Source organism: Miniopterus natalensis, chromosome 2 (genome assembly GCF_054644295.1).
Source record: "Miniopterus natalensis isolate mMinNat1 chromosome 2, mMinNat1.hap1, whole genome shotgun sequence".
Lineage (NCBI taxonomy): Eukaryota > Metazoa > Chordata > Mammalia > Chiroptera > Miniopteridae > Miniopterus > Miniopterus natalensis.
The window spans coordinates 164957123-164981604 of record NC_142082.1 but is presented as its reverse complement, the minus strand read 5'-3'; the positions used below and the strand labels follow the sequence as shown (position 1 = coordinate 164981604).

At 43.9% G+C, this 24482-nt stretch overlaps 1 protein-coding gene across 4 annotated transcripts in view; it reads left to right on the top strand.

Annotated features, from left to right (window-relative positions):
• Window positions 1-24482, top strand: part of ETV6 (ETS variant transcription factor 6) — a 215802-nt gene that overhangs the window by 146629 nt on the left and 44691 nt on the right. For all 4 annotated transcript variants that reach the window (XM_087814790.1, XM_087814788.1, XM_087814789.1 and 1 more), the window contains one exon: window positions 19889-20053. In XM_087814790.1, coding sequence (XP_087670916.1) covers window positions 19990-20053 — 64 coding nt within the window. In that variant the 5' untranslated portion in view covers window positions 19889-19989. The remainder of the gene's footprint in view (window positions 1-19888; window positions 20054-24482) is intronic.

Genomic DNA, 24482 nt, shown 5'->3' with positions numbered 1-24482 from the left:
TCAGTAATTATTCTCTTAGGAGCAAACAAAAGAGACACTACGTGTGTGACACTCCTATTTCTGCTTTATTGAATTATGGAAACTGAAGTATCGGGAGTTAATGATGAAGTATGTCAGAAAAGAAAATGGCCCTAAGATGCCAAGCAAGGGACACTTAGGAAGAAGAGCCAGTAAACCAATCAGTTGATTAGGGGTTGAAATGTCCTATATGCTGGCCTAGTGGACCAGTGTCCACTGATGAGCTCACTGCCTAACCAACCAATAATATGCATTTCTGGCCAGAAGGACAACACTTAGAGGGTATATTCAATTTTAATACACAAATTATTATTACTTGGTAAAGTCTTCTTGCTCTTTCTGTGGCAAACAGCACGCCTCAGCCCTCCACCCTGCCATCTCAAGCTCATGAACACTCACCAGGGTGGATTCCATGGGGGGCACCAAGTCAAAGCTTGCCTAGTGGGGAAAATGGCTTACACACAGATAAACGTAATTTAAAATAGATTCTGGAAGCAAAAAGACAGGAGGGAAGAGGGCTTTATGGAAAGAAGAGTGACTTTAGTTCCAAGCCTTAAAGGAGGGGTGAGTTTCAGCAGAGATGGAGGGAAGGCGTAGTCCAGTCAGGAGAAGCAAGTCTGCGAGCGAAGGCACTCCCTAGAGTTCCTGGTCCGGGACAGGTACTAGGGAGTGTCAGGTAGGAGGGGTTGGGGCTGGGGTAGGGGACAGGTTAAAGTGTCATTTTCCAGATGAGAATATGCAGACACGAGCAGAGTGGTTAAATGAATGTTAATCACTCTTTAAAGAGGATGGTTTTATTCTGTATGTCTTTGCTGGGGAGCCTTGAAAGTTACTGATCAAAGGAGCAGTGGGAATGGTTGATTTCTCTGGGAGCACTGTGTATTCTTGCTGAATAGCTTTTATGGTTTTGGTTTTATACCAGATACCAGCTTGGTATCTCTGAGCCTACAATCCACATTTTCAGAAGAGAAAGGGTCCATTTTTGCTCTGTTCACGGTACACCCCTCAGCTGGACACTCTTCTTCAGGCCTTAGAGTCCCTGGCCAGCGCTCTTCTATTCCTTATAGCTGTTTCCTAACCTACCATCCCCTCCATCCCCTTCTCCTTTGCAGGCACCAGCCCACCTCCTTCCCCCCTCCCCTCACCACCACCACCACCCTCAGCTTATCTGCGTTCTTGCCCGGGGCCCACTGCTCTCAGTCACAGTGCAAGAGGTCTTCCCATCCTGCATACAGGCCCTTTCCCTGAGCTCAGGTCCTCTACCCCAGCCCCCCCCCCCCCCCCATTGGTTATCCTCTCCCATCTCAGACTTTTTCTCATTTGCATTTAGTTCCTTCCATCTTCGAAGAAACCTGCCTGGAAACCTACCACACCATCTGTTTCTTCCTTCACAGCCAAGTCCTTGAAAGGGTTATCCACACGTACTCCTCCTTTCCTTCCCACCAGTGCCTCAATTGCTGCAACCTGGTTCGCACCCTCATCGCACCTCTGCTCTGGCCAGTACCACCAGATGCTCGGTGCAGTGGGCATGCCTTGCCCCTCCTTATCTTGACACCAGCATGCGATGTGTTGAGTGCTTCCTGAAACTCGCTTTGTCCTGCCCTGGCTTGCCAGATACCACTCTTCCCAGTTTTGTCTCCTGCTGCCCCATCCTTCAAGGGTATACTTTTTTTAAAGGGCTTGCTCTGTAAATGTTTTCCTTAAATCTCATCTACTCCAATGACTTCAACAGTCACCACATGACTGATAACTCCCAAGTAGCTTTTAGATCTAGCGTAGATCTTTCTCGTAAGGACCAGATGTGTGTATACAACTGCCTACTGGCCTCTTCACCTAGCTATTCCACACTCACTTCATGTTAAACAAAACGTTTTCTCTGTAGCAAGTAGTCCCCTTGCTACAGAGAAAACATTGGGATGGATGGGCACCACCATCAAATTGCAGGGATCAGAAGCCTAGATTTCGTCATTGACTGCTTCCTCCACATTGAATTTATCTCCAAGTTCCATCCATTCTACCTTCACAATATCTTGAACCCATCCTTTCCCCATTTTTTTCTGGTTTAGTTCAGGCTAACAAAATCTGTCATCTCCATTTCTACCCATCTCGTACCAGTCTTGCCCTGTTCCAATTATTCCTCCACTCTGCAGCTGGAGTGATCCTTCAGAAACAATATCTGATTATGTTACTCTCTTGTTTAAAGTCCTTCAGTGACTGCAAGTAGCCTTAGGATAAATAAAGTCTGAGCAATCCTTAGTACTGCAGACAAGGCCCTTCCTAACAATGGCTGACATTTATCAAGCACTTAATCTGTGCCAGGCACTGGTCTAAGGGCTAACACACATCTCAGCATACCGAATGCTCGCCGATGTGGCTCCTGTTACTATCCGTTTTACAGTTGAGGAAAACAAGGTACAGAAGAAGGGCAAGTCCTTTGCCTAAGATCACACAGCAAGTAAGTTGAGGAACCAGGATTTATACCCAGGAAACTTGGGTCTAGGGCCACACTTCTGGTCACTGAATACCTACAATGTGCCAGAAACTGCTTGAAGCGTCGGGGGTGTAGCAATAATCAAAATAGTTCCTTCACCGCTACCTTAGATGATTATAACTGATTACAATAACAGTCAAATATATTTAATCCAGAGTCTACCTGTGAGGCCGTAACAAAGGATTTTTGAGAGGGTATTAGAGACTGGATGTCAAGGCAAAAAGGAACTTTAATGATAGTAATACTTGCTTCAGTTAGATAGTTTTCCAGAGAATAAAATTGCATTAACATTTTTTTAATGTGCCTATCCATTGATCCAGTGAATACCCAATAAATAAATAAATAAATGGCAGGCTAAAAAGAAACAAAAATCTGTTTCATTCTAGTGAGATAGTGACAAATACTAAGGAAAAACAGCAAGAAAGAAGATAAGGAGTCAGAGAACAGAGATTTGCCATTTTATATGGAATGGCTAAAGGAAGACTTGAAGGAAGTGAGGGTATCTGGGAGAAGAATAAATACTCCAGCTAAAGGAGCAGCAAGTACAAAGGCCCTGCGGTAGGAATGTGCCTGGTAGGTTTGAGGAACAGCAAAGAGGTCAATCTGGCAGAATGAGGAAGAGGAAGGATGGGAGGGGGCGGGTGCCGATAGGTCAGATCTTGTGGGGCTCGGAAGGTCAATATAAGGACTTTGACATTAGCTCTGAGTGAGATGGGAAGTCACTGGGGATTTTGAGTGGGGAGTGACATCATGTGAATTGTGAGCAGAGGAGTGGCATGTTTTAAATGGATCCCTCTGGCCGGCATGTTGAGAATAGATTGTAGGGGTACAAAGGGCAAAAGCTGGGGGACCAATTAGGGACCAGTAAGAATAATCCAGGTGAGAGATGATGGTGGCTAGGACTAAAGTAGTAGCAACAGAGGGGCCCCAAATGGTCAGATTCTGGATACATTTTGAAGGCAGAGCCAACATCACTTACCAATGGATTAAACTGCAAGATGTGTGGCCTTGGCAGCTGGAAGAATGGAGTTGGCATTCCAAAGGGAAAGGCTGGGAACAGCAGATTGAAACCCGTGTTAGCAGGAGGGCAGTTTGGGAAATATTAAGTCTAATGTGCCTATAGAATGGAGCTGCTTTATTGCCCCCTCCCTCATTTAAACACATGCTCATGTGCATCTCATTTTTGTCCTACTGAACTACTCAAATTTTCCCAAACTGGGTTTGCCCTTTCATGTGTCCAGGCCTTTGTATCTACTGTTCCCTCTGCTGACAAGTCTGTCACCCCATTTTTCAGTTCAGAAGGTCTTCCCTGGTCCTACACTGGTGCACTAACCCGGCCATCCCCCTTTACTTTACTTTCCTCCCTCCCACATTTTAAAATCCACATGTCATTCACCTTGATATACCCGGCACCTAAAATAAGACTCAACCCATAATGTGTGCCTGATCAGGTGGGTGGGTGGCTGAGTGGATGGAGAGATGGAGAGATGAGCTCTCAGCACTATTAGACCCAACTCTGTTTTGATGGTAATGACGGGAATTCCCCTGGACCGTCGCCAGGTGAGATGATTGGCCCGGACTGAAATGAAAGGAACGGCATATGTCAGGAAATTTTTGTGTTAATCCTGACGTGAGTGTTACAGCGCTCCAGCACAGGTCCCCCTTACCCACACACGCTCCCCACCTTCCTGCCCCGGTTCTGGCTCCTGGTCTTGTTCATCTCTAGCATCAGTGAACATAAGGCTCTCTACTTCACACATCCAGGTCTGTAGGGGAAATTTTATTAAAAAACCGGAAGAGTGTTTAACCCAATGGCGTGCTGCAAGCTTGCTTTCCGAGGGCCTCCGGGTCTGCCAAAGCGATCAGGCCTCATTATTTAGGAAGCTGCCCCAGCCAGGCATTACTAATTTGGGCATTACTAATTCGGATGCCTATTCAGGCAAATAAGCAATGAATGTAAAGTGCTTTTGTCAGTGAATTGAAAGCAAAGTGAAGAGGGAGGGGTGAAGTAAAGGGAGGTGATGGAGTGAGTTTTGCCTCATTTCCAGAAAGGACAATCATTGCTTCCTGGAAGCTCCACTTGGCAACAGGCATAGGGAACGGGGAAGATTTATTCCCCTTTGCCAAGGCTCAATAATTCAGCTTGAGTATTTCAAATCGATACATTTCTTGCAAAGTTTCCAAGGGCTGCATTAAAAAAGCCATTTTTAAAAATTATCATTATGTGGCGGCATCCTCTGATGAGACTGGCGTGTCAGGGGTGAGCTGGGTCTTCCAAACAGATAAAACTCTAATGAGAAAGGAGGCTCTTAGAAGCAGGAGAGCCGAGTTGGAGCTGACAGCCAGGCCAAGCACCCCGGCGGTGCACTCCTCACTGCTCCGTGGGGCTGTCTCAGGTGAGCAGCTGACTCCCTCCTCCACGGGCCGACGTGGGAAATTGGTGGCTAATACTAAACTCCATATTTCTTTGAGCTGCAATTTGTCACTGAGCAGGAGAAAGACTCCCTTGAGGATACCTTCTCCGTGATCTGGGATTATTGAGATATCTAGCTTGCAGACTGAGTCACTCAAGTTTTTGTGAATTTTTTAAAATGTAGTTCTGACTTCTGACACTGTGGGCCTTTTGTGATAGGAGGTGTGAAAAGACAGGCAAAGGTTGAGTGTCGTTGTTTGTTTATTGTTGTTGCTATTGTTTTAATCCCCACTAGAAACTTCTTCCACTTGGAAGTTTTAGCTTCACTAGAATTATTCCTTAGTCCTTTAAATAACAGAAGCCAGGTGACCCTCCCTGACGGCCTGTGCCCATTGCGGCTCACAGCCGTTTTATCATTCATCTTCCCCCTGGGTTCTGTCTCTGCACTTCCTGTACTTTGGGGTGTAACCCCCTTTGGTATAGTCGGAGACCCTCAGATTCATTATTGCACTTCTTTCTCTTCTGCAAAACCCAGCAACAGTTCTTTTCTTTATGAGACGCCAGAGGGACACTCACTGTCCTTGCAATATCTAGTATTCTGGGACAGAGTCTGGGAAGATGGCGTGGGCAGCAGCAGCATTTTTAACCTCTTAGAATCCCCAGGTAAGAGCAGAGCAGCTCAACAGCAAAACCAGAAGCCCAGGAAAATGACAAAACTAGGTGACAAGGTATCTCCAAGATACAGTGGGAGGTTTGATGAACAGGAAAAGCTCCAAATAGCCAAGAGGTTTTCACTGGGAAGCAGGGAGCGTTGTTTGGAGAGGAGCAGCTGAAGGCAGGAGTCCTTTTGCTGGCTCCACAAGGGGCGAGTGCAGGCCTGCGGCGAGGTCCGAGGGGTCTAGCGCTCTCTAGTCACCGTGAACTCTGGACCTAACCAGCCAGGCCCTCCTTCCAGGATGACCTTACACAGAGAAGCTGCCAGGACTGGAAACAAGTTGAACAGGACAGAACAACAGAGACTTACGAAAGAAGGTCCCCCAAAGGGAACAAACAGAACCAGGAAATGTCAGCAAGCAGTAGCCATGTATTTGACACTACCTAAGCACCAGAAGAACTTCGTCAAGTTAGATTCATACCATGTTTTTAAAAGTTCAGAAAAACTAATTTCACCTGGAAACAAGCAGTAGAAAAGCAGTGAGGCCAATTCCATACAAAGTCTTCATAAGATAAAAGCAACTAAGGAGCAGAATCGGGTTTCCGAAGAGAGCTTGGCAAAAAGATATGGTTTGGAACCATTCAGAACTGTAGCCTGTGTCCAAATGAGCTAAAAGACATTACGAAAACCATATGAAACTTGGAAAAAAAACAACATAAATCCGAGTTAGGGAAGCTTAGAAAGGAGGTGACAGGAAAGAATTAAAAATGAAAGAAATTAAGAGTGCACTAGTAAGAATATAAGGTGAACATATACAGAAGGTAATTTTTAAGAGAAACAGAAGGTGAAAGTTGGAACATTTTAAAAACAAAGAAGATATTGGGGGGGACAGAGAGGGTAAAGGGGTCAAATATATGGTGATGGAAGGATATTAGACTTTGGGTGGTGGGCACACAATGCAGTATACAGATGTATTATAAAGCTGTACACCTGAAATTTATATTATGTTGTTAACCAGTGCTACCCCAATAAGTTTAATTTAAAAGAGATTAAAGAATTCAAGAGGAAGTGACAAGTTGGAAGCAAGGCAGAGGAACGTCAAGTGGGTAAAGGGACTCTGAAGAAGAGAGACAGAGCAGGCTTGTTCTGTACAACTCCAGCCTCTGCTCTGTCTCCTTGTCACCTTCTCTTCATGTCTCCTCTGTGTCTCTTGTAAGAACATGTATCATTAGATTTAGGGCCCACCCAAATAATCCAGGATGATCTCATCTTGAGATCCTTAACTAATTTCATCTGCAAAGAGCTTTTTCTAATAAGGTCACATTCACAGGTTCCAAGGAATATGACACGGACATGTTTTTTTGCCGGGGGGGGGGGGGGGGGGCATCACCATTCAACCCTCTACAGTCACTGAGCTACTCGGTGACCAAAGCAGGATTTGAACTTTATTTTATAATAAAGTAACTAAAGGAAAATTTAATATTTCCAGAAAATTAGCAATTGTTGCCAAGAAACAAAAGTAGACAGCATGCTTTTATCCACAGCAGGACAATTGGAGGTCAGCCTGCGGGCCACCTGGAGGCCTCACCCTGGTTCACTCCCTGCCCAGCCTCGGGGAAGCGTTTGTGCCCTTTGCGAATGAACAGTACTTGTGCCACTGTTTTTCACTTGTGTAATATGTCACTTATCCTGTTCATCTTTTTTCAGACTCTATGTCAAAGCTGAAAAACAGACGTAGGCCTCTCTGCAGAACTCAGAGCATTCACAACTATATTGTAGCACTCACACCTTTTCAAATGCAGAACTGCAAGCTCCTTGGAAGAGTCGTAGCCATAAACAGCTATAGGCAAAAATGACCGATGTCCTCCCCTTCCTTTTGGTGCCTCTGCCATTCTGCCTCTGGGCTGCCCCGCATCCCCCCTCCCCCTCATCCTTAAAACTTGAGGTCCCCTCCCTCATTCCTTCCAACTCATCATCTGGCTGCCTGACATCTACGGTGTGAACAGTCTATTGATTTGGTGTGTTCCCTTTCCCCGCTTCCCCTTCCACGGAGGTCTTCATGCCTTCACCCAAAGGAAGGGCTAATTCAGAACTTCAGACGGCATGACAGGGCCAAAGAGAAAGATACTGAGTGGCAAGGGAGGTCACTTGGTGCCCCTTTGGCCACCAAGCTGGCCCAGCCACCCCATGGCCCAGCGTCTGTAGTCTCAGACCAGCCCAGGGCCCGTGGTCAACACAAGACAGCACATGTCGGTGCCTCCAGTTGTGTGTCTGCTGTCCTGGAAGGGAGTGTGGGGTTGATTTGGGGTTTTTTGTTTTTTAATTTCCCGATTCTAAGTGACGATCGTAAAGCCTGAAACCAGGGGCTTAGTAAAAACTTGACCACTCTGACACCATGGAATCTAACTGGTGAGAAAAATATGACAACTTCTTAAATGGGTTAAATGTACAAGAACCATTTCCCTGTGAATTTTCTCAGCGAAGGAACAGGGGGGCCAAGGAAAGGAGGGAAGTCTGTGACACACACACACACACGCACTCACGCAGATGCAACGCAGTTATCTTTAAATAGAAGTCGCTTTTCCAAGTTTCATTTTTCTTTTTGTTTCACGAGCCATCCGCGATGCTGGTGAAATGATTTCATGCTGCCACAGTCAGCCTGCCCCTCGGCTGCTGACTCAGCATCCCTCAGACAGCCTGCAGAGGAGAGTTGCTCGGGACCCAGAGCAACCAGTGGGCCTTTGACAACACTGGGGATCACTTGCCAAAGAATCAGGGAAGAGGAGAGGGAAAGGGGGTGGAGGGGTGGCAGGACATTTTCCAGAAGAGCGTTGCTTAACAAGTGAGGTTGCTTGAACCCTAACTTGTCAGATCTACCTGTTGGCCCTGTCTGTCTTTTCTGAGGTCTGCGGAGTTAGTGTTGTTAAGTTAAACACTTATTTCAGTCTCCCTTTCCTGGCTCCTCCCCACCATGCACAGACCCTGCTCCACCCCCAGCCTCCTGTTCACCTCACAGGGGCCAGTGATAGTGGGGCCGGTCTCCATCCTGAGAAAAGGCAGCCTTGCTTTTCAGAGTTTCCTTGGAATAAAGAGACCCTGGGAGGGCAGGGACCAGGCACAGCTGAACCACACAAAGCAAAGCGTCTCCCATGCCAGTGCCCGGGCACATCAGACTCTGTCAGAATGACAATGAGTTCCACTCTTGTTGCACTTTGCAAAGGAATGTTCTGGAGATTGTGGCGGCACAAGAGGCTACCCTGTGTGGTTTCCAGCAACAAAGTGGAAAGAAAGGATATTCATTCTTCTTTCTTCCGACATGTAGAAGGTTATCTGTGTTTTGCGGATCATGCAAATCCAACAAAGTCTGTGTTCTCAGTCCCCCGTGGAAATGTCAACAGAGGATTAAAAACATTTCTACACCAGCTTTCTGCCTGGGAGTTTCAATTTGCTCCCTAAAATTATCTGAAGAACATTTCAACTCTTAATGTCTGTTTTCCTACATCTTTTCCTTCTTAAAAATGGGCTTCTTTGTGTGCGTAAATATCAGTAAATTTGAAAATAAATGTAGTTTCTTGCCCTGCAATATGAGAAATTTTACCCTTAATTGCTTTTTCCTTTCGAAATGTGTCTTTCAATAGTATTTCCCCTTACATAGCCCCTTTGCCTCGCTGTTCATAAATTAAGATAATTGGCAGCGATTTACCTTCACTACTATGAATTAAAACATGCAACATGTTAGCAGTGATCTCTAAAATACCTGAGGAAGGGGCATTCCATATTTAAAGTCAGGTATGTGCATTTCTTAAGGAAATGACACCCAGAGTTGGCTTTCATCATTTCATTGTCCCCCCCAGCCCCACTTTGGAGTGAGAGGAGGGCACCCTGCCTGCCTCTCTTGTCCCTCTCCCCAAAATATCAGGAGAGATGTGTGTGTGTTTCTCTTCTCAAATCTAATTTGGTTTTGACATTACGTTGCTAGAACATGTTATCAGACCCATTTGCATACATGAGGCTAAAAAATTCTAAGCCAATTCTCCAGGGGTCCAGAGATGAGCTTGAGCTAGTTCATAAACTTTGAAATTGCAGGCAGATATTGGTGTACATGCGTCCGTGAGTTTCATAAGAGGGTCAGCAGCTCTCACTGAATCCTCAAAGGGATCGGTTACCTCCGTTATCACTACACCTTCCCCATCATCTCTCTTTCCAATAGAACTTTAGTTAAAATGTTGAGGTTTTTTTCGTGGATTTTTTTGCATTTCTTTTGATTTTTAAATAATGCGTTAGCCTATTATTTTTGTGTGTATGATTACTGAGGGTTTTGGCACAGCCTTAAATTTGCACCCGAGGCGAGTATCTCCCTTGCCTCACCCTAGTCCCAGACCTGAGTGGGCTCCTAAGCCATCCTTCCCTCCCCCAGCCTCTCGCCTGCTCCAGGCCTTTCTCTACATCTCCTCTGAACCACTTTCCCCATCTGCACACTAGTAATGCCAGTCCCCTCCTTAGAGTCCTGTGCTGCTAGCCTTGCAGCTCCTACAGGAGCCTTCACACAGCTTACAAGAACCCTTGTTCTTGTAAATGAGCTGCAGAAAGTATTTCAGTCTCCTGGAGACATGTGACAAAGTACAGTTAATCTGCTATCCAATCTCTGTCCCATCCAACTCCCTAAGATGCACTGAGTGCATCCTCTCTACCAGGCACAGTGCAAAGTCTTAATGTGGATCATCTCATTTCATACCTAAATTTGCTCTAGGAATTAAAGACTATTCTTGGTCCCATTTTACTGCTGGGGAAACAGGTTTAGAGATATAACTTACCGAAGCCCACTGAGCTAGTAGGTGACAGACCACTATTTGAACTCAGGACTGAGTCCAAAACCCAAGTTTTTATCAAAAATATTACATGCCTCTCACTTTGTTGGGCTTGCTGCTCAAAGGCAGAAATGAGAAGGAATCTTCTAAGTCATGTTTGTGAGAGTGAGTGGCAGGCCCCAGGCCAGGTTTATTGTCAGCAGATTTGCTGATAAAAATCCCTTTGTGGATAAAACTGAGTGAAAGCCAAAAAAAATCTACCAAATGAAGTTTATAAGAAAAAAATTGAAGGAATTGAATATGACGTTGGATCTAAACATGAACATACAGAATTCTTGTTCTTGGGGTTTTGTCCAAAAGACTTGAATATAACCTTCCAACCTCCACTTGGAAACTGAGTGCTGAGATACAGAGTAACCTTGGGGACAGAAATAGGAAATGTTTTGGAACTTCCAATTCCCTAGTAACCGAATTTGTATGTTGAAAGCAGTTTTGATCAAATAGCACGTCCAAAGTTAGAGACAGACCCAGTGGAATGAGAATGCCGGGACTTGTCGGAGTACATCCAAGACCAGCACGTCCAAGACCAGTGTGGGAGCCTGGGGGGGAAAGGCTGGCCAGTGGAAAGGGAAAGGAGTCAGAAGAGGCCCCCCTGGAAAGTGCTCTGGTGACACATTGTTTTATTGTGGAGGGTTTATTTATTCTGTGGTAAACCCCTCCCACTACAACCCCTTTGGGGAAGTCAGAAGGGTCTTTCCAGGCAGTGCTCAGAGTTCTGACTGTACAGCTAAACCAGACCTGCTATGAGAAGTTGAGTTTCTGGTTTATTATTCCTAGATTCCTTGCATTTTAACAGTGGATTTTAGAGTGCAAGGAGCCTTTATATCCATTAGCTCCTTTGACCCAGAGGAAGTTCATTGGACTGATACGGAAGACCTGGACCTGGAGTTCTGGTCTTTGGCCCATTGTGGCCTTGGGAAACTCCCTCAACCTCTCTGAGCTTTAGTTTCTTCTGCAAATACGGTTGTGCCAGCCTTAGCTCAATCATAGAATGGTTGCTGGGATGATGTGGATGTGGGAGCATCTGGTAGTGGTGAAGAACTGTGGATCTGAAGTGTCCTACCTGACATGAATGGTGTCGGGTGGGAGGGGAGTGGCAGTCGCAGGCTGCAGAGCTGGCCCACAGATGGACCAGTGCTGGGGATCTTTGGCTGAATAGTCTGACTTTCCTGGGTATGCCAGCATGATGCGAGAATCACTGAGCAATCCCCTTCCCCTACACGCATGCACATTTTAATTCTTAACACTTGCAATTTTATTTCCCGAAAGGTGGAAGAAGCAATGAGAGGTACTGCTAATTCTGACTCAAGTCTGACAAATAAGGAGGAATTAGTTGGCAAGGTAGAAATGATGGGAACTTTGGGTGAGAATGAAAACATCATCTTAGAACTGGGGAAGGGAAATGAAAGGCATGGTTAGATGTGTTTTCTTGACTTGAAGAAGCAAATTTTAAAAATTTAGAGAAAAAAGTACCTATGGTTCCATGACCTGAAATACTAAAACACGAGTCAAAAGAATCAGGGTGCTTTTGAAAATGAAAGACAACCAAAGAATCTGTGTATTGAGGATATTCTCTAATGAGCTCAATTTTTAAATAGATGTTCTTAAATATACAAGTAATACAGTCTTGATATAGATGATTGGAAGGTAAAAAAAGGAAATAGCAAACATCACCTATAATTCTATTGATGGTGGCTGGTTAATATTTGTATGTTTCATTTTAATATTTGTGCATTGTTTGAGGTTATATTATGTATATACATGCTTCTTGGTATTTTTCCATATGAATATATACTCTTTATAAATATTATATTGCTGCCTGCATAATTTTCTATCAGAGATGTTGTCCATAGTTTACTTAACTATTCTCTCATTGATGTTCCCAGCTCTACTATTAAAAATAACATGGCAATGAACATCTTTGTGCATGAACGATTTCTCTGCATCCTAAATTATTTCTTTAAGGTAGAGTTTCAGAAGTTAACATTTACAGGGCTCTTAAACCATTACCAGGTAGTTTTCCAGAAAGATCATGCCAATTTATCTTCCCACTGTTTTGCATAATAATCTAATGAGCTCAGATTTTTAAAAGATGTATATAGTGGATGACAGAGCAACTTTCACTGAAAAGAAAAATATAAAAGAGATATTTTTAGATTTAGAATGTTAAAACTAAGTGATCTGAAAACTATGGAAAATGCTTTAAAAAAAAGAAAAGAAGTATTGGGAGGCAGGATAAGAATAAGCGTGCTATCAGAGTACAAGTAGGGGTGAATGCAGTGACATTGGCAGATGGCAGAGAAAACAGAACTGTTCAATTTCTCTCTTTCTTCCCTCTCTTCCATCAAGGAGGATGGTCGTCAGACTGAAACAGGTAGTGCAAACATTGACAGAAGGGAATTGAAGCCCAAGATGGGTGAATTGATTATAAAAGCGAATCTGAGTTGTTCTAAATAAATTCAAGGCCCTTGGCCCAGAGAGATGACAGCCCAGAATAGAGAACTTACAAAGGTGAAAGGTAGGCCATTGACAGTGATCCCTAAGGGTTATGGAAAGTGGAAGAGGTACTAAAAGAAAGAATATGAGCCATTGTTTACCTGATATTTAGAATAGAAAAAAGAGTATTATGTACAGACTAAAAACAGCTATGGCGATCTAGCTTCCAGATGAAATTCAGGACAGATTTTCAAACATGTGTGTCATGAGCTCTTAGGAAGAAGTTATCTATCCCTTAGTAACCTAGCGCCTGCTTCTCTTTCTCTTCAGTAAGTTTGCAGTAAGTTTTATAATTACTGTATTTCTGGACATCAAGAAAGTGGATCATTGAATTTTGGATGGTGCCTTTATGGCTGACCTTGAAAATTGTAGTCCAAATACCAGAATATTTAAATGGATCGATACTTGAACACCTGTACCCAAAAGGAACCAGTTACTTGATCAGCGCCCATTGGAAAGGAGGTGGCTGGTATGTCACTAGAGGGTTCCCATCTTAGCCCTCACCTAATCGGCACTTTGTCAGTAACCTGTTGAGTTGACAGATGCTTACAGAAGCTGTAGATGACGTGAAGCTACAAAGTATAGATGATACTAGAAATAGATTCAAATCTAGAGAGATGGCAGCAGGCTAGAATAATGGTGAAAATAACAAGGTGAAATCTGATTCTTGTTAACATAGGTTCTTACAGTTGGGTTCCAGCTATATATGTGGAAGGTAAGGTGGTTGTAAAAATGATAACAGTAATTGCAATAGTAGAAAAACAATAGCTAATATTTATTAAATGCTTGCTCTGTGACAGATGATAGCATCTGTGTTTTATATCATCATCATTTGTATAATCTTACTCTATCCTAGCTTTGTCATCTGCAGATTTGATAAGCACATCATCTCTGATTCAGTGCTACTTATTTCACAGGTTAAAAGCTGCCCCCATTTGGAGGCAAGTGAGACAGAGAGTTTAAGTCACTTTCCTGCGGTGACACAGCTGGGAAATAGTTTGCATACTGGTGCTCAGTGCCTGCATACCTAAGCACTGTCAAAGTTCACACCATCAGTGAAACTTTTCTCTCTCTTTTTATTAATCATGAATTTAATTTGATGTCCTGCCAAAACACCAAATAAGCTTAGGCAGAGAGATAGGTGGTTAATAATACGGACTTTGGGCCAGACCAACTGGGTTCACATGTTGGCTCTTCCACTTTCTGGCTGTGTGACTTTGGCCAAGTCACTTAACTTCCCTGTGCTCCAGTTTTCTCCTCTGTACATGGGGATAGTGATTGTTTATCATACAGGATTGCTGCAGGGATTAAATGAATTCTGTACAGAAAGCATTTAGAACAGTGCTTTGCAAGTGTGTGCAATGCTCGCAAGTGTTTGCTGTTATTATTAGGCTACTTGAGAAGCAATATGGTGGGGTATTAAGGGTTGGGGCTGTGGAGCCAGACCACCTGGGTTTTTAATCCTAGTACCACCATTTCCATCTATTGTGTGCTGTAGTTTTCTCATTTGTAAGTGAGGATAATAAGCATTGTAGTGAAAACTCAGTGTAAGTGTTCAATAGTTGTTCGCTGTTACTGTCAATCGATCTGTATTGTCCAGAGAAAGAAAGGTTCCAGTCCTGCTTCTGGTGCTCTGTTTAGGAATGAGACCCAAATAGGCTCTCTGGAGGAGGTAGGCAGGTGGGTGAGGCTATAAAAACTACAGTGCAGAACTTATATTTGCAACGATTATGAACATTTCATCTGAAGGCAAGATGAGTAAGTAAGGGATAACTTTCCTCACTTGTGTCAGGGGTTGTGGAATTGTTCTGTGTCATCAAATCAAGTTATGAGGCAACATGAGATGTTGGAAAGGTGGGGAACCTGGGGCCGCTGAATCATGGTTCAATCTCTTCTCCTGGCTTCAGTTTCCTAGTGAGTAAGATGGGGTAGGGGTTGGACTAGGTCACTGCTGCGGTGTCTCCTGTCTTTTATGATTCTATTCTCTAAACCATAGAATCTGTACCAAATTCCTGTTTACACAGAAAGTTTGGGTTAAAGGGTGTTTTTGATTAACGCATGCTATAGCTAAAGAGTTTGAACTGAGTATTGTTCTAACCAGTAACATCATCTAATGACTCTGAGCCCCCTATTTCCTCATTTGATAAACTGAAATGAGAATACAGAGGATTTCACAGGGCGCTTGTGAGAATTCCAAATGAGGTCATACATGTTAGAGCACCTTGTCAAAATGTTATGTTTATTATTGCCGTTGCCGGGTTATAACTTTTCCAAGAATTAGAATACAATGAAGCACTCTTAAGCACTTAACTCATTTAAAGTAACTTAATCTGTTTTCCATGATTCAGGAGATCCTTGAGGAAGTTAGAAAATCTCAGGGTCATTGTCATGAGCATGGGGTAGTTCTGTAGGAAAAAGGTCTGGGCTACTTGTAGTCTTTTGTTTTTAAGTTTCAAATTAAATGGAAGTATAGTGACTGTATTAAACTCAGAAGAGAGTAGAGATCACATACTCTAAGCCCCTCATTTTACAGATGAAATCACTGAGCCAGAGAAACTGAGTGGCCTGCCCAGAGTCACATGTTAATTAATGGCAAATCTGACTCCCAGCATGCTTTTTATTGTTAGTTATGTTTAAACTCAGAAAGGCTGAAATGATGCTGTGAAAGTGCTGATGAGCCTGGATGCACCTTTGAACATAGAATCAAAAAAATACTAGAAGAAAATTGAAGGGCCTGGGTATGTCACTGACAGGTACGGCACCATGAACTTGACTTGACTTATTTGGGGTAAAATGTGCAGAGGAATTCTTAGTAATTTTCTCAGTCATAGCAGTTCGTGTCTTCTGTACAAAATTCATCTCAATTATGCTCTGAAATGAATTCACTTTAAAAATCCAGGTCTTAGTATGGCTCTCATGGGCTCGTTATATATGCACAGCGAGTAGCATAACTTATATGCAGAATGATGGTCTCCCTCTTTTTCTTTTCACCAATGATCATTGAAAGGTATCTTTTTCAACTTCGTTGAGTTAAAGTTGCAAGAGATAACTGTAGAACAGGTTCTGTGTTATATGTACCTCCCTCATCTTGCCCATGTCGCTTCTGTGAGCCATGTGAAGTCTCAGGACCAGTGCCTGTGAGCAAGTAGCCAGGGAAGGCAGCTATATTCCTGGATGTGTTCAAAGCAGGGTTCCACCTCTACCTTCTTCCTTTTCCCACTTATAAATCTATTTCTTCAGGGATCCACAGATTTTTTGCTCTCCTTTTTAGTTTATTGATAGCTTGAGAAAGCCTCCAAGGATCAAAATTCTTGGGTGGGAAGGATTCGGTTCACTCGGTCTTGTTCGAATTCCTAATAATATTGAAAATCCATCTGAATCTGCACCTGGATGGGAAATGCATGGGTAAGCATAGTGTAATGGATATGAGCACAGACTCTGCAGTCAGACTGCCTGGATTCTAATCTCAACTCCTCTTGTTACTATGGCCACATGACCTTGGGCAAATCCCTAAAATGTACTGGGCCTCAGTTCCCTAATCTGAAACACTGTCTCATAGGGTTGCTGTGAGCATGCAATTAAATGAACTAATATTTATAAAGTCCTTAGAATAGTGATGAAAGCGCTAAATAAGCTGAGTCAGTTAAATGTTCCTGATTAGACCAGAGCTGCCTCTGGGTCCAAGGCTGTATTCCATTATATGCTATAACACCCAGGCCTTAGGGCTGGCCCTAGGTTTGAGTAAAGGGGGTTTCTTTGTCCTCAGTTAAAATTGCAAAGCACGTCCAACAGCCACAGTCGTTTTATTCCATTGAACTGAAAAGGCAATAGCAGAGAAACTTGACTTTCAACACCAAAGTTTATCGAGCCCCTTTCCAGCTCAGCGAATGTGTCTGTCATCTCTTTATGCTAATGGAAGAGTAGTGACTCCGATAAAGTTATTGAGTGGCCTCAAGCAGGCAGCTTGCTCTGTCGGGGTCACCTTTGTGAGACTGCTCGGATTGCTGTGGTCTCCCCTGGGCCAACTCGAACTCCCTGGCTTCCTTTTGCACACAAGCCCAGAGCGTTCACTTGGTCCCTGGTGAGGGGGTTTCCGCCCAGGGGCTCCGCTTGCGGCAGGGGCTAGGCTGTGGGAGAGACTAATGGGAAGTGAAAAGAGAAACTGTTGTTCTTAACCAGCAGGGCTGCTTGGAGTGTGTACCTCTTCTTGTATTTAGGGAAAAGATTACTCATGACTATTTTCTTCCATAGAATATAAAGAACCTCAAATTACTACTTGCGTCCCCCACCCCCTTCTCACCCGCCTCCCTCTGTTTCCGTGTATCCTCGGCAGAAACTTCAGCATTTTACTCTCATTTCCCCTCCCGATCGAGATTCAGTTCTGTATTTGCCTTGGCACTTGCACTTCCAATCAGCTCCCCCGTACTTTTTCCTGTTTCTGACCCAGCATCTTCTGCTCCGTGGCCCCCTCACTCCAGGTGCTTTCTTAGGCCAAGCTTGACTTGGCGCCTCACAGTTGTCCCCTCATGGCTGGCTGCACTCATGCTCCTTGTGTGAAGGAGAGGAAAGTCCCTAATGACAAACCATTATGCTGCTCTTGTTCAAAGATGACACCATTGACAATAATAGGAAGTAAACTTTAAGGTTTCTTACCAATTCAAAAGTTGAGATTTTGCTGAGCCATCCTCACACCCACTCCCACCCCACTGTGATTCCAGATGCACATGTTTAAGGTCATTGGAAAGAGTTGGGGTGCCCCCTGTATCCAAGGACCATTGGACTATTTTTAATAGGCAATGCTTCTTGGCCCAGTTAAGAGGCTAAAACCAAACCTTGAATTCTTTACTGGCCATTTTATTCTAAAGATCATAGAGCAGTAACACACAATACATTCTTATTTTATAATGCCACTTTTTTCTTTCTATATGAAAAAATTATAAAACTTAAAAACAATAAAAACAAAAATACCCTCCCCCCCACACACACACACAAAAAACCTCCTAAATGCCTATATATATTATTCCAATGCTTGTAGTTTTTTATTGATGCTCTATACCAGGGGTGGGGAACGTCCAGCCCACAAGCCATATAGGTCTGGCCCTGCCAAGGCAACCGCAGGTAGGACTTGAAATTCAATAAGTCTAGGAGCTGTTTTCATAGCTGATTTTTAAGTTGGTAATTTTGTGTGGCCCACAAATGATGTTATAAATATCCAAATGGCCCTTGACAGAAAAAAGTTTCCCCACGCCTGCCCTACACAATGGATGGGTTTTGAAGGTTCTTTACAGAGGTCAAGGAAGCCAGCTACCATTCTTCAAAACTAGACTTTGCAGAGGAGCCACCTGGAAGGCAGAGCCGAAGTCATGCCTAAAGGCCCTGGACCTTCTCCAGGGGATCTGAGCCATTCATTCCCCGAGGATGATGAGTGGCCCATCCAAGTAGACCAGTCAGGTCTTTGTCTTGCCTTATTTTAGGATGAAAGGTGATTCTTTCCAGGATCAAACTGAAGGACACTTTTATAGCACCCTCATGGAGTCTCCTTAGCAAGTTTAGGTAACTAAATAGAGAGACCGAAGCTCCTCCTAGCAGATACTGATTTTGTTGTATGTGAACTATTAATTCACACAATAGATTTTTAGAGAATGAAGCTCTGTTGAGCTGTTTCTAACCCATCCGTTCTCAAAGATTTAGTCTCAGGACCCCTTTCAAATTTTAAAAATTATCAAAGAACTCAAAGAGCTATGCTCATATGGGTTTTAGCTATCTGTAGTTACCAGATTAGAAATTAAAACTGAGAATTTTTAAAGTATTTGTTAACTTACTGAAAAATAATAAGCCAAGCATATATTAGCATAAACATAGAAGTATATTTTCCAAAACAAAAAAAGTAGTGAGAGGAGTGACATTGTTTTACATTTTTGCAAGTCTCTTCAATGTCTAGCTTCATACAAGACGGCTGGATTCTTATCTCTGCTGCAATAACACATGTTGTGTAGCCTCTAGAAAATTCTACCATATACTCAGGAAAGAATGAGAGTGAAAAAAGGCAAATAACCTCTTAATATTGTTATGAAAATAGTTTTGACTTCATAGACCCCTGAAAAGGTTTTGGGAACTGTGAAGGGTCCCCAGATCACACTTTGAGAACCACTGTTCTAAACCACTTGAATGATGTCAAAGATTTCTCACAACAGGAAAATGAAATTAAAAGGTAGACTCCCAATCAGGCTTCCAGACAGAGATCCAGCCTGAGCTGCAGCCCCCCCTTTGACCTGCTTCTGGTCCTACTCAGAGTCCCAGTAGCACCCCCATCTGGAAGTTCTAACATCAGCAAGTAGACTAAAAAGGCAAAAGACCTTTTCTCCTTACCTTGCCCTCTCTTCCCCAGGGGCTGGCCTGATAGTTTCCCAGAGGCTGAGCCAATGGCTCTTCCAGGAAGAAGTTTCAGGGAACACTTCATTATTTGGCAGCTCTGGGAAGTCAGGCCCAGCTCTGGAACATTCTCACTTCCAAAGGACTCTGGGCTGCAATCATATCAGCTCTGATTTTAAGGTCCCTTTCAAAGTACATTGACATGTGTCATGACTCTGCACTTCCATGGGTGCATCTCGCCACCATAGCGCTGCACCTTTAGGGTAAACCTGGAATCAAGACAGGCCCTGGAGCAGGGCGAGGGAGGTCAGGGCTCTAAGACCAGTGGTCCCTTAAAGACATACAAAAGGATTTTTTGCTCATTTTACTTCTACATATAAAATTCATTTGATATCATACTTTGGCACTTACGAAGCTTGGGTTTTAACCTGGGATTCAGAGTTGAACATAAGGGCTCTTCAGACGTGGAGACTCAGTGCTGTTAACCATTCAGAAATCTCTCCCTTTTATTCCAACTGTCTAACTGACAAGACCCTTTTTTTTTCTCTCTTTCTGCCTTGCTCTCTCTCCAACAGGCTTGCAGCCAATTTACTGGAGCAGGGATGACGTAGCCCAGTGGCTCAAGTGGGCTGAAAATGAGTTTTCTTTAAGGCCAATTGACAGCAACACATTTGAAATGAATGGCAAAGCTCTCCTGCTGCTGACCAAAGAGGACTTTCGCTATCGATCTCCTCATTCAGGTGAGAGTCTGGACTCTGAACACGTGCTCAGCCTAGCAGATCTGTTAGTCAGTGGTTGGTCTTTGCCGCTGCTCATCCTGCCCCAAAAATCTCCGCTGTAGGCCACCATAGGCATAAGGACAGCAGTCCGGTTTAGGAGAGGAAAGACCCTGCTGACATAGACCAGTTTGAAGGGAGAAGAGGCAGAGATTTCAGATCAAGGGGAAATTTTTAAGGTTCAGAGAAGTAACCCAGTTAGGACCTACAGTCACTGGAATTTAAGGAATCTAGTTGTACAGCCACATAGGGAAGAAAATGCATCCCAGCCCTTTCTCTCTACCTTGCTCCTGAGTTTGAAGACTTAAAAGAGGTGCTTGACAGTGAGTGTAGGTTGTGAACAGCTCAGTTAACAACAGATACAGGCGGGGAAGAGAATGAGCCCTGCTGAGGTAGCTAGACTAGAAAGTCAAGGAAAAATGAGGAAATAGGAGATAAGCCCTGGGCAAGGGGGGGATCCTAGTAGCCAAGGCAAGTTTAGAAAGAAACTCAAAGGGCCTCAGATGATGTCCTTTGGATGTACTGAATTTTTTGAAGTGATGCATCTTGTAACTTGCAGAAATCCTGAATAATACAAATAGAAGTTTCCTAGTTAGGCTCATCTAACTAGGAAGATTTGTCAAAATGTTATCCTTGAGGGAGGATTTACTTCAGTAAGGAATGTTTGTACCTGCGAAGTATGTTAATGATGCAGATAAGACTTCAAATATACTTTCCAATTTCCTATCTTAAATTTGATGGATATTTAGAAGGTAGCTATTTGGGGATTCCATATGTTAAATGGGAGCTTTGGTGTTGGGTTTAAAATTCCTCCTGAGGGGCTTGTCCTTCAGATACCAGCAGTCCTAGAGTCTCGTTGACTTAACATGTCTGGCAGACACCCTTTTGTCCTTGACCAAGGGCAAAGATCCTGCATGAGGTCTTGGCATAGTCTCCAGCTCCGTTCAACCCTTATTTACTCCTGGAGGCCTGCCAGCAGTTACTACACTAACCGTCATGAGGAAACGTCCCCATCCCAGGGGGTGAGATAAAGACAGAGAACAGAACCTCCCCTGCTTTTCCAGTTGCAGCAGACAAGGCCGTTTGCATGAGGAAATGACAAAGGGGAAGTTTCCCCCCGAAGTATAGATGTTACTGAAGCTTGTTAGTGATATAAGCTCAGAGGCTTATATTACTGAAAAACAGATCATTTTTTACAGTTTTATAAGGGACACACGCATACCTAAAATATTTTTGTCTCAAATCATTGATTTCTAGTCACAGAATAAGAAAACTATAAAACAACCATGTCAATAAAACTAACATAAAAGGAACCTAGATAGTTCCTTTTCATTGAATGCAAAAATACTTCCCTTCTCTGTTCCAGTGGAAACTCAAAAGATACTATGCTGAAAGAGGCAAAGTTACCTGTCTGGAGGAAAAGAACTCCAACTCTTTCATGTTCCAGAGAAACCATTTTTGTAAGACAAACAAAGGAAAACACAGTGATGTGTTTTGACTTGATTTGACTTAGACCTTGGGCAAGCTTTCCTCCCGGAGTCTTTGCAAATTGCCCCTCATCATACCTCAGGTGCTCCTTTTTGTTGCTGGTTTATTTTTCTCTCCAGTGTGACCTCTCAACTTTACTTATGAAACTAGGTTTTCTCTGCTCGAAGCTGGAAGCAAAGATATGCAAAAGTCTGTTGGTAATTCTTTGCTACATTGTCAAGTCTTTGATGGTATGGACCATGTGGATGACTGGATGGGATCCTACTGTCCGGGTAGATAGGCAGGACTGCATTGAACCTAAAGGCAAAGGAAGCTGGAGAAGGGATAGCACAGAGTAGGATGGGTCTCCTAAAAGAATGAATGGAGTTGGTTCACACCATGAAGGATGGGTGGAACTGAGTGGGCCAGGGGGAGGAGAAATTCCTGGGATAGCCCGGCCGGGCGTGGCTCAGCGGTTGAGCATCAACCTAGGATCCAGGAGATCGGGGTTCGATTCCCAGTCAGGGCACATGCCCGGGTTGCGGGCTAGGCAGCCGATCAATGACTCTCTCATCATTGATGTTTCTATCTCTCTCTCCCCCTCTCCCTTCCTCTCTCTGAAATCAATAAAGATATATAAAAAAAAGGAAAAGAAAAGAAATGCCTGGGGTAAATGGAGCAGCATTAGCCTAAGTATTTTTGGATGACAGTGAGAAAGCCCACCTGGTGAATGGAAAAGGCAGGAGGCAGGAAGGCCAGCTAAGGCTGATTCACTAGTCCAGACATGAGGTGCTGTAGACCTCAGTCAGGTGCAGACAGTAGAAATACATTCCTTGAATGTTCCCTGAATAGCCCCATACCAGCGGTGCAGGAGTGCAGGCTAAGGAAGGTGAGGGTTAGGAGAGGTGATTTCTAGCTGCATTGTCAAATGAAGCTCAAGGGCATGGTAATGGAGACAGACTTCGGGAGGTAAGCAAGGGGGAGGTAAGGAAAGGTTGAGGAGGTGTAGGCCAGTTTGCATGGAGAAGTTCAGAGATAAGGCCACATAAGCTGAATCTTCTGTGGAAACACTGTTCATCATCACTCATCACTCCTCCCTCACTTGTCTCCTTGCCTCTTCATATTTCAAGTTCTGCTACTTTCTCTAGGAAAGCTTTTCCTTACTTCCATCCCTACTTCCCTGATTTCAACATCCCTACTTCCCTGATTTCAACCTGCTTTCCTTTCCCCCATCTCTCTCCACGTCAGTCTGGGTTAAGTATTGTTCCTCTTTTATCCCAGAACTTTCCCTAACTCTGTCATGGCCTCTGACACACACACACACACACACACACACACACACACACTCTCTCACTCACTCACTCACTCACTCACTCACTCACTCACTCACTCACTCACTCACACACTGTTCTGTGTGATTGTTTGCTATGCCGCATCCCTCTCCTATAATGGAAAGTTCAGTTTGAGCAGTGATTGTTTACTATTAAACTGCATGTCTCCAGCATCTAGCGCAGTGCATGGCATCCAGTTGGCACTCAATAAATGTTGGTTGAATTATTACCCAACATGAGAGGACCTTAAAGCCCAGGTTAAGATGTTTGGATTTTACTTTGGGGGCAATGGGAGACCACTGAAAGGTTTTGATCGGGAGAATGAGGAGATTGGAGCTCTCCCTTTGGAACTGACATTGGTCATTAGTGCATAGGATGGATTCATTGAGCCACTAAAGCAGGAAAACTAGTTAAGCTTCTACTGCTACAGTCCCAGTGCGAGCCGTTGAAGCCCAGAACTGGATCAGTGAGACCAAAACAATAGTACTTCAGGCACAGAGTAGAAGCAGTGGTAACTTTGTTCTATCCAAGTGATGCCAGGACATCCAGGAAGACATGGCCTGTTCTGCAGTTGGAAATGTGAGATAAGAGCCAGGCCAGAGCTGGGAATAATAGATATGAGCATCATCCCCATTACCTTGAGCTGGGAATAGAGATAAATTTATACTACAGGTCATTTAATTAAGGTATCAACCAGAAAGCCATGGACAGAATTTCAAGGTGATACCTGCCAGGAGGGGCTACAAGAAAACTTACCACAAAAGAGAGGAGTTTTGTCAGAGCGCCTGGAAGACAGAACTAAGTCGTTCAGAAGGCCCTTCTCCGGAAGTGGCCCCCAGCAGGGTAATAATGAAGGCACGATATACATACTCATCTCTCCGTCGGTGGAGCCAAGGTATAGATAAAGAATATTTTTTTATCTTTCAGGTGTAACATTTGCCACAGCCTCTTCTGACACGGGCTTTCTGCCTTCTCATTCAGTGTAGTAGGTGTCCTGAGACCAGGTTCTACACGTGGCTCTTCCACAGGTTCCGTCACTTCATTTGCCCATATTTTCCTCACCCATAAAATGGAATTTCCACCCTAAACTCCCTTCATCTCCTAACAGTTCAGTCCACCTTCAGCCACCGAAGCTGTGTGAAGCTTCTAGTAGACAGTACGACTTCCCCCTCTACAGGCAGTGAGTACATGCTTTGATCTCCTTCAGCTTACATACCTTGTAAAACTTACACTTCATCTGGTTTTGTCCTGTTTTTCCTTGCCTCTTTTCTGCTGCCTGAGAAGACCCAGCAGCAGAGTCTCACTCATCATGGGGCTGCTGGACTAAGGAATGTCTGGTGGCCCTGTCACCATGAATGGATGTTTATGGCTTCCTCCCGGCCCCGTTTCCTGCCTGGGCTCACCCAGCGTCTTGCTCTCCAAGAATGGAAACAACATTCCTTAACACAACTCTTGTCAAATGTAGAGAGGAGAGAACAGAGCTCACTGAATTATAATTACCCGAAATATTGATATACCTTAGGTCCAAATACGGTAGCCTCTCTGAACTCTACGTTCTTTAACCAATTTAACAAACTACACTTATCTCGTCCACT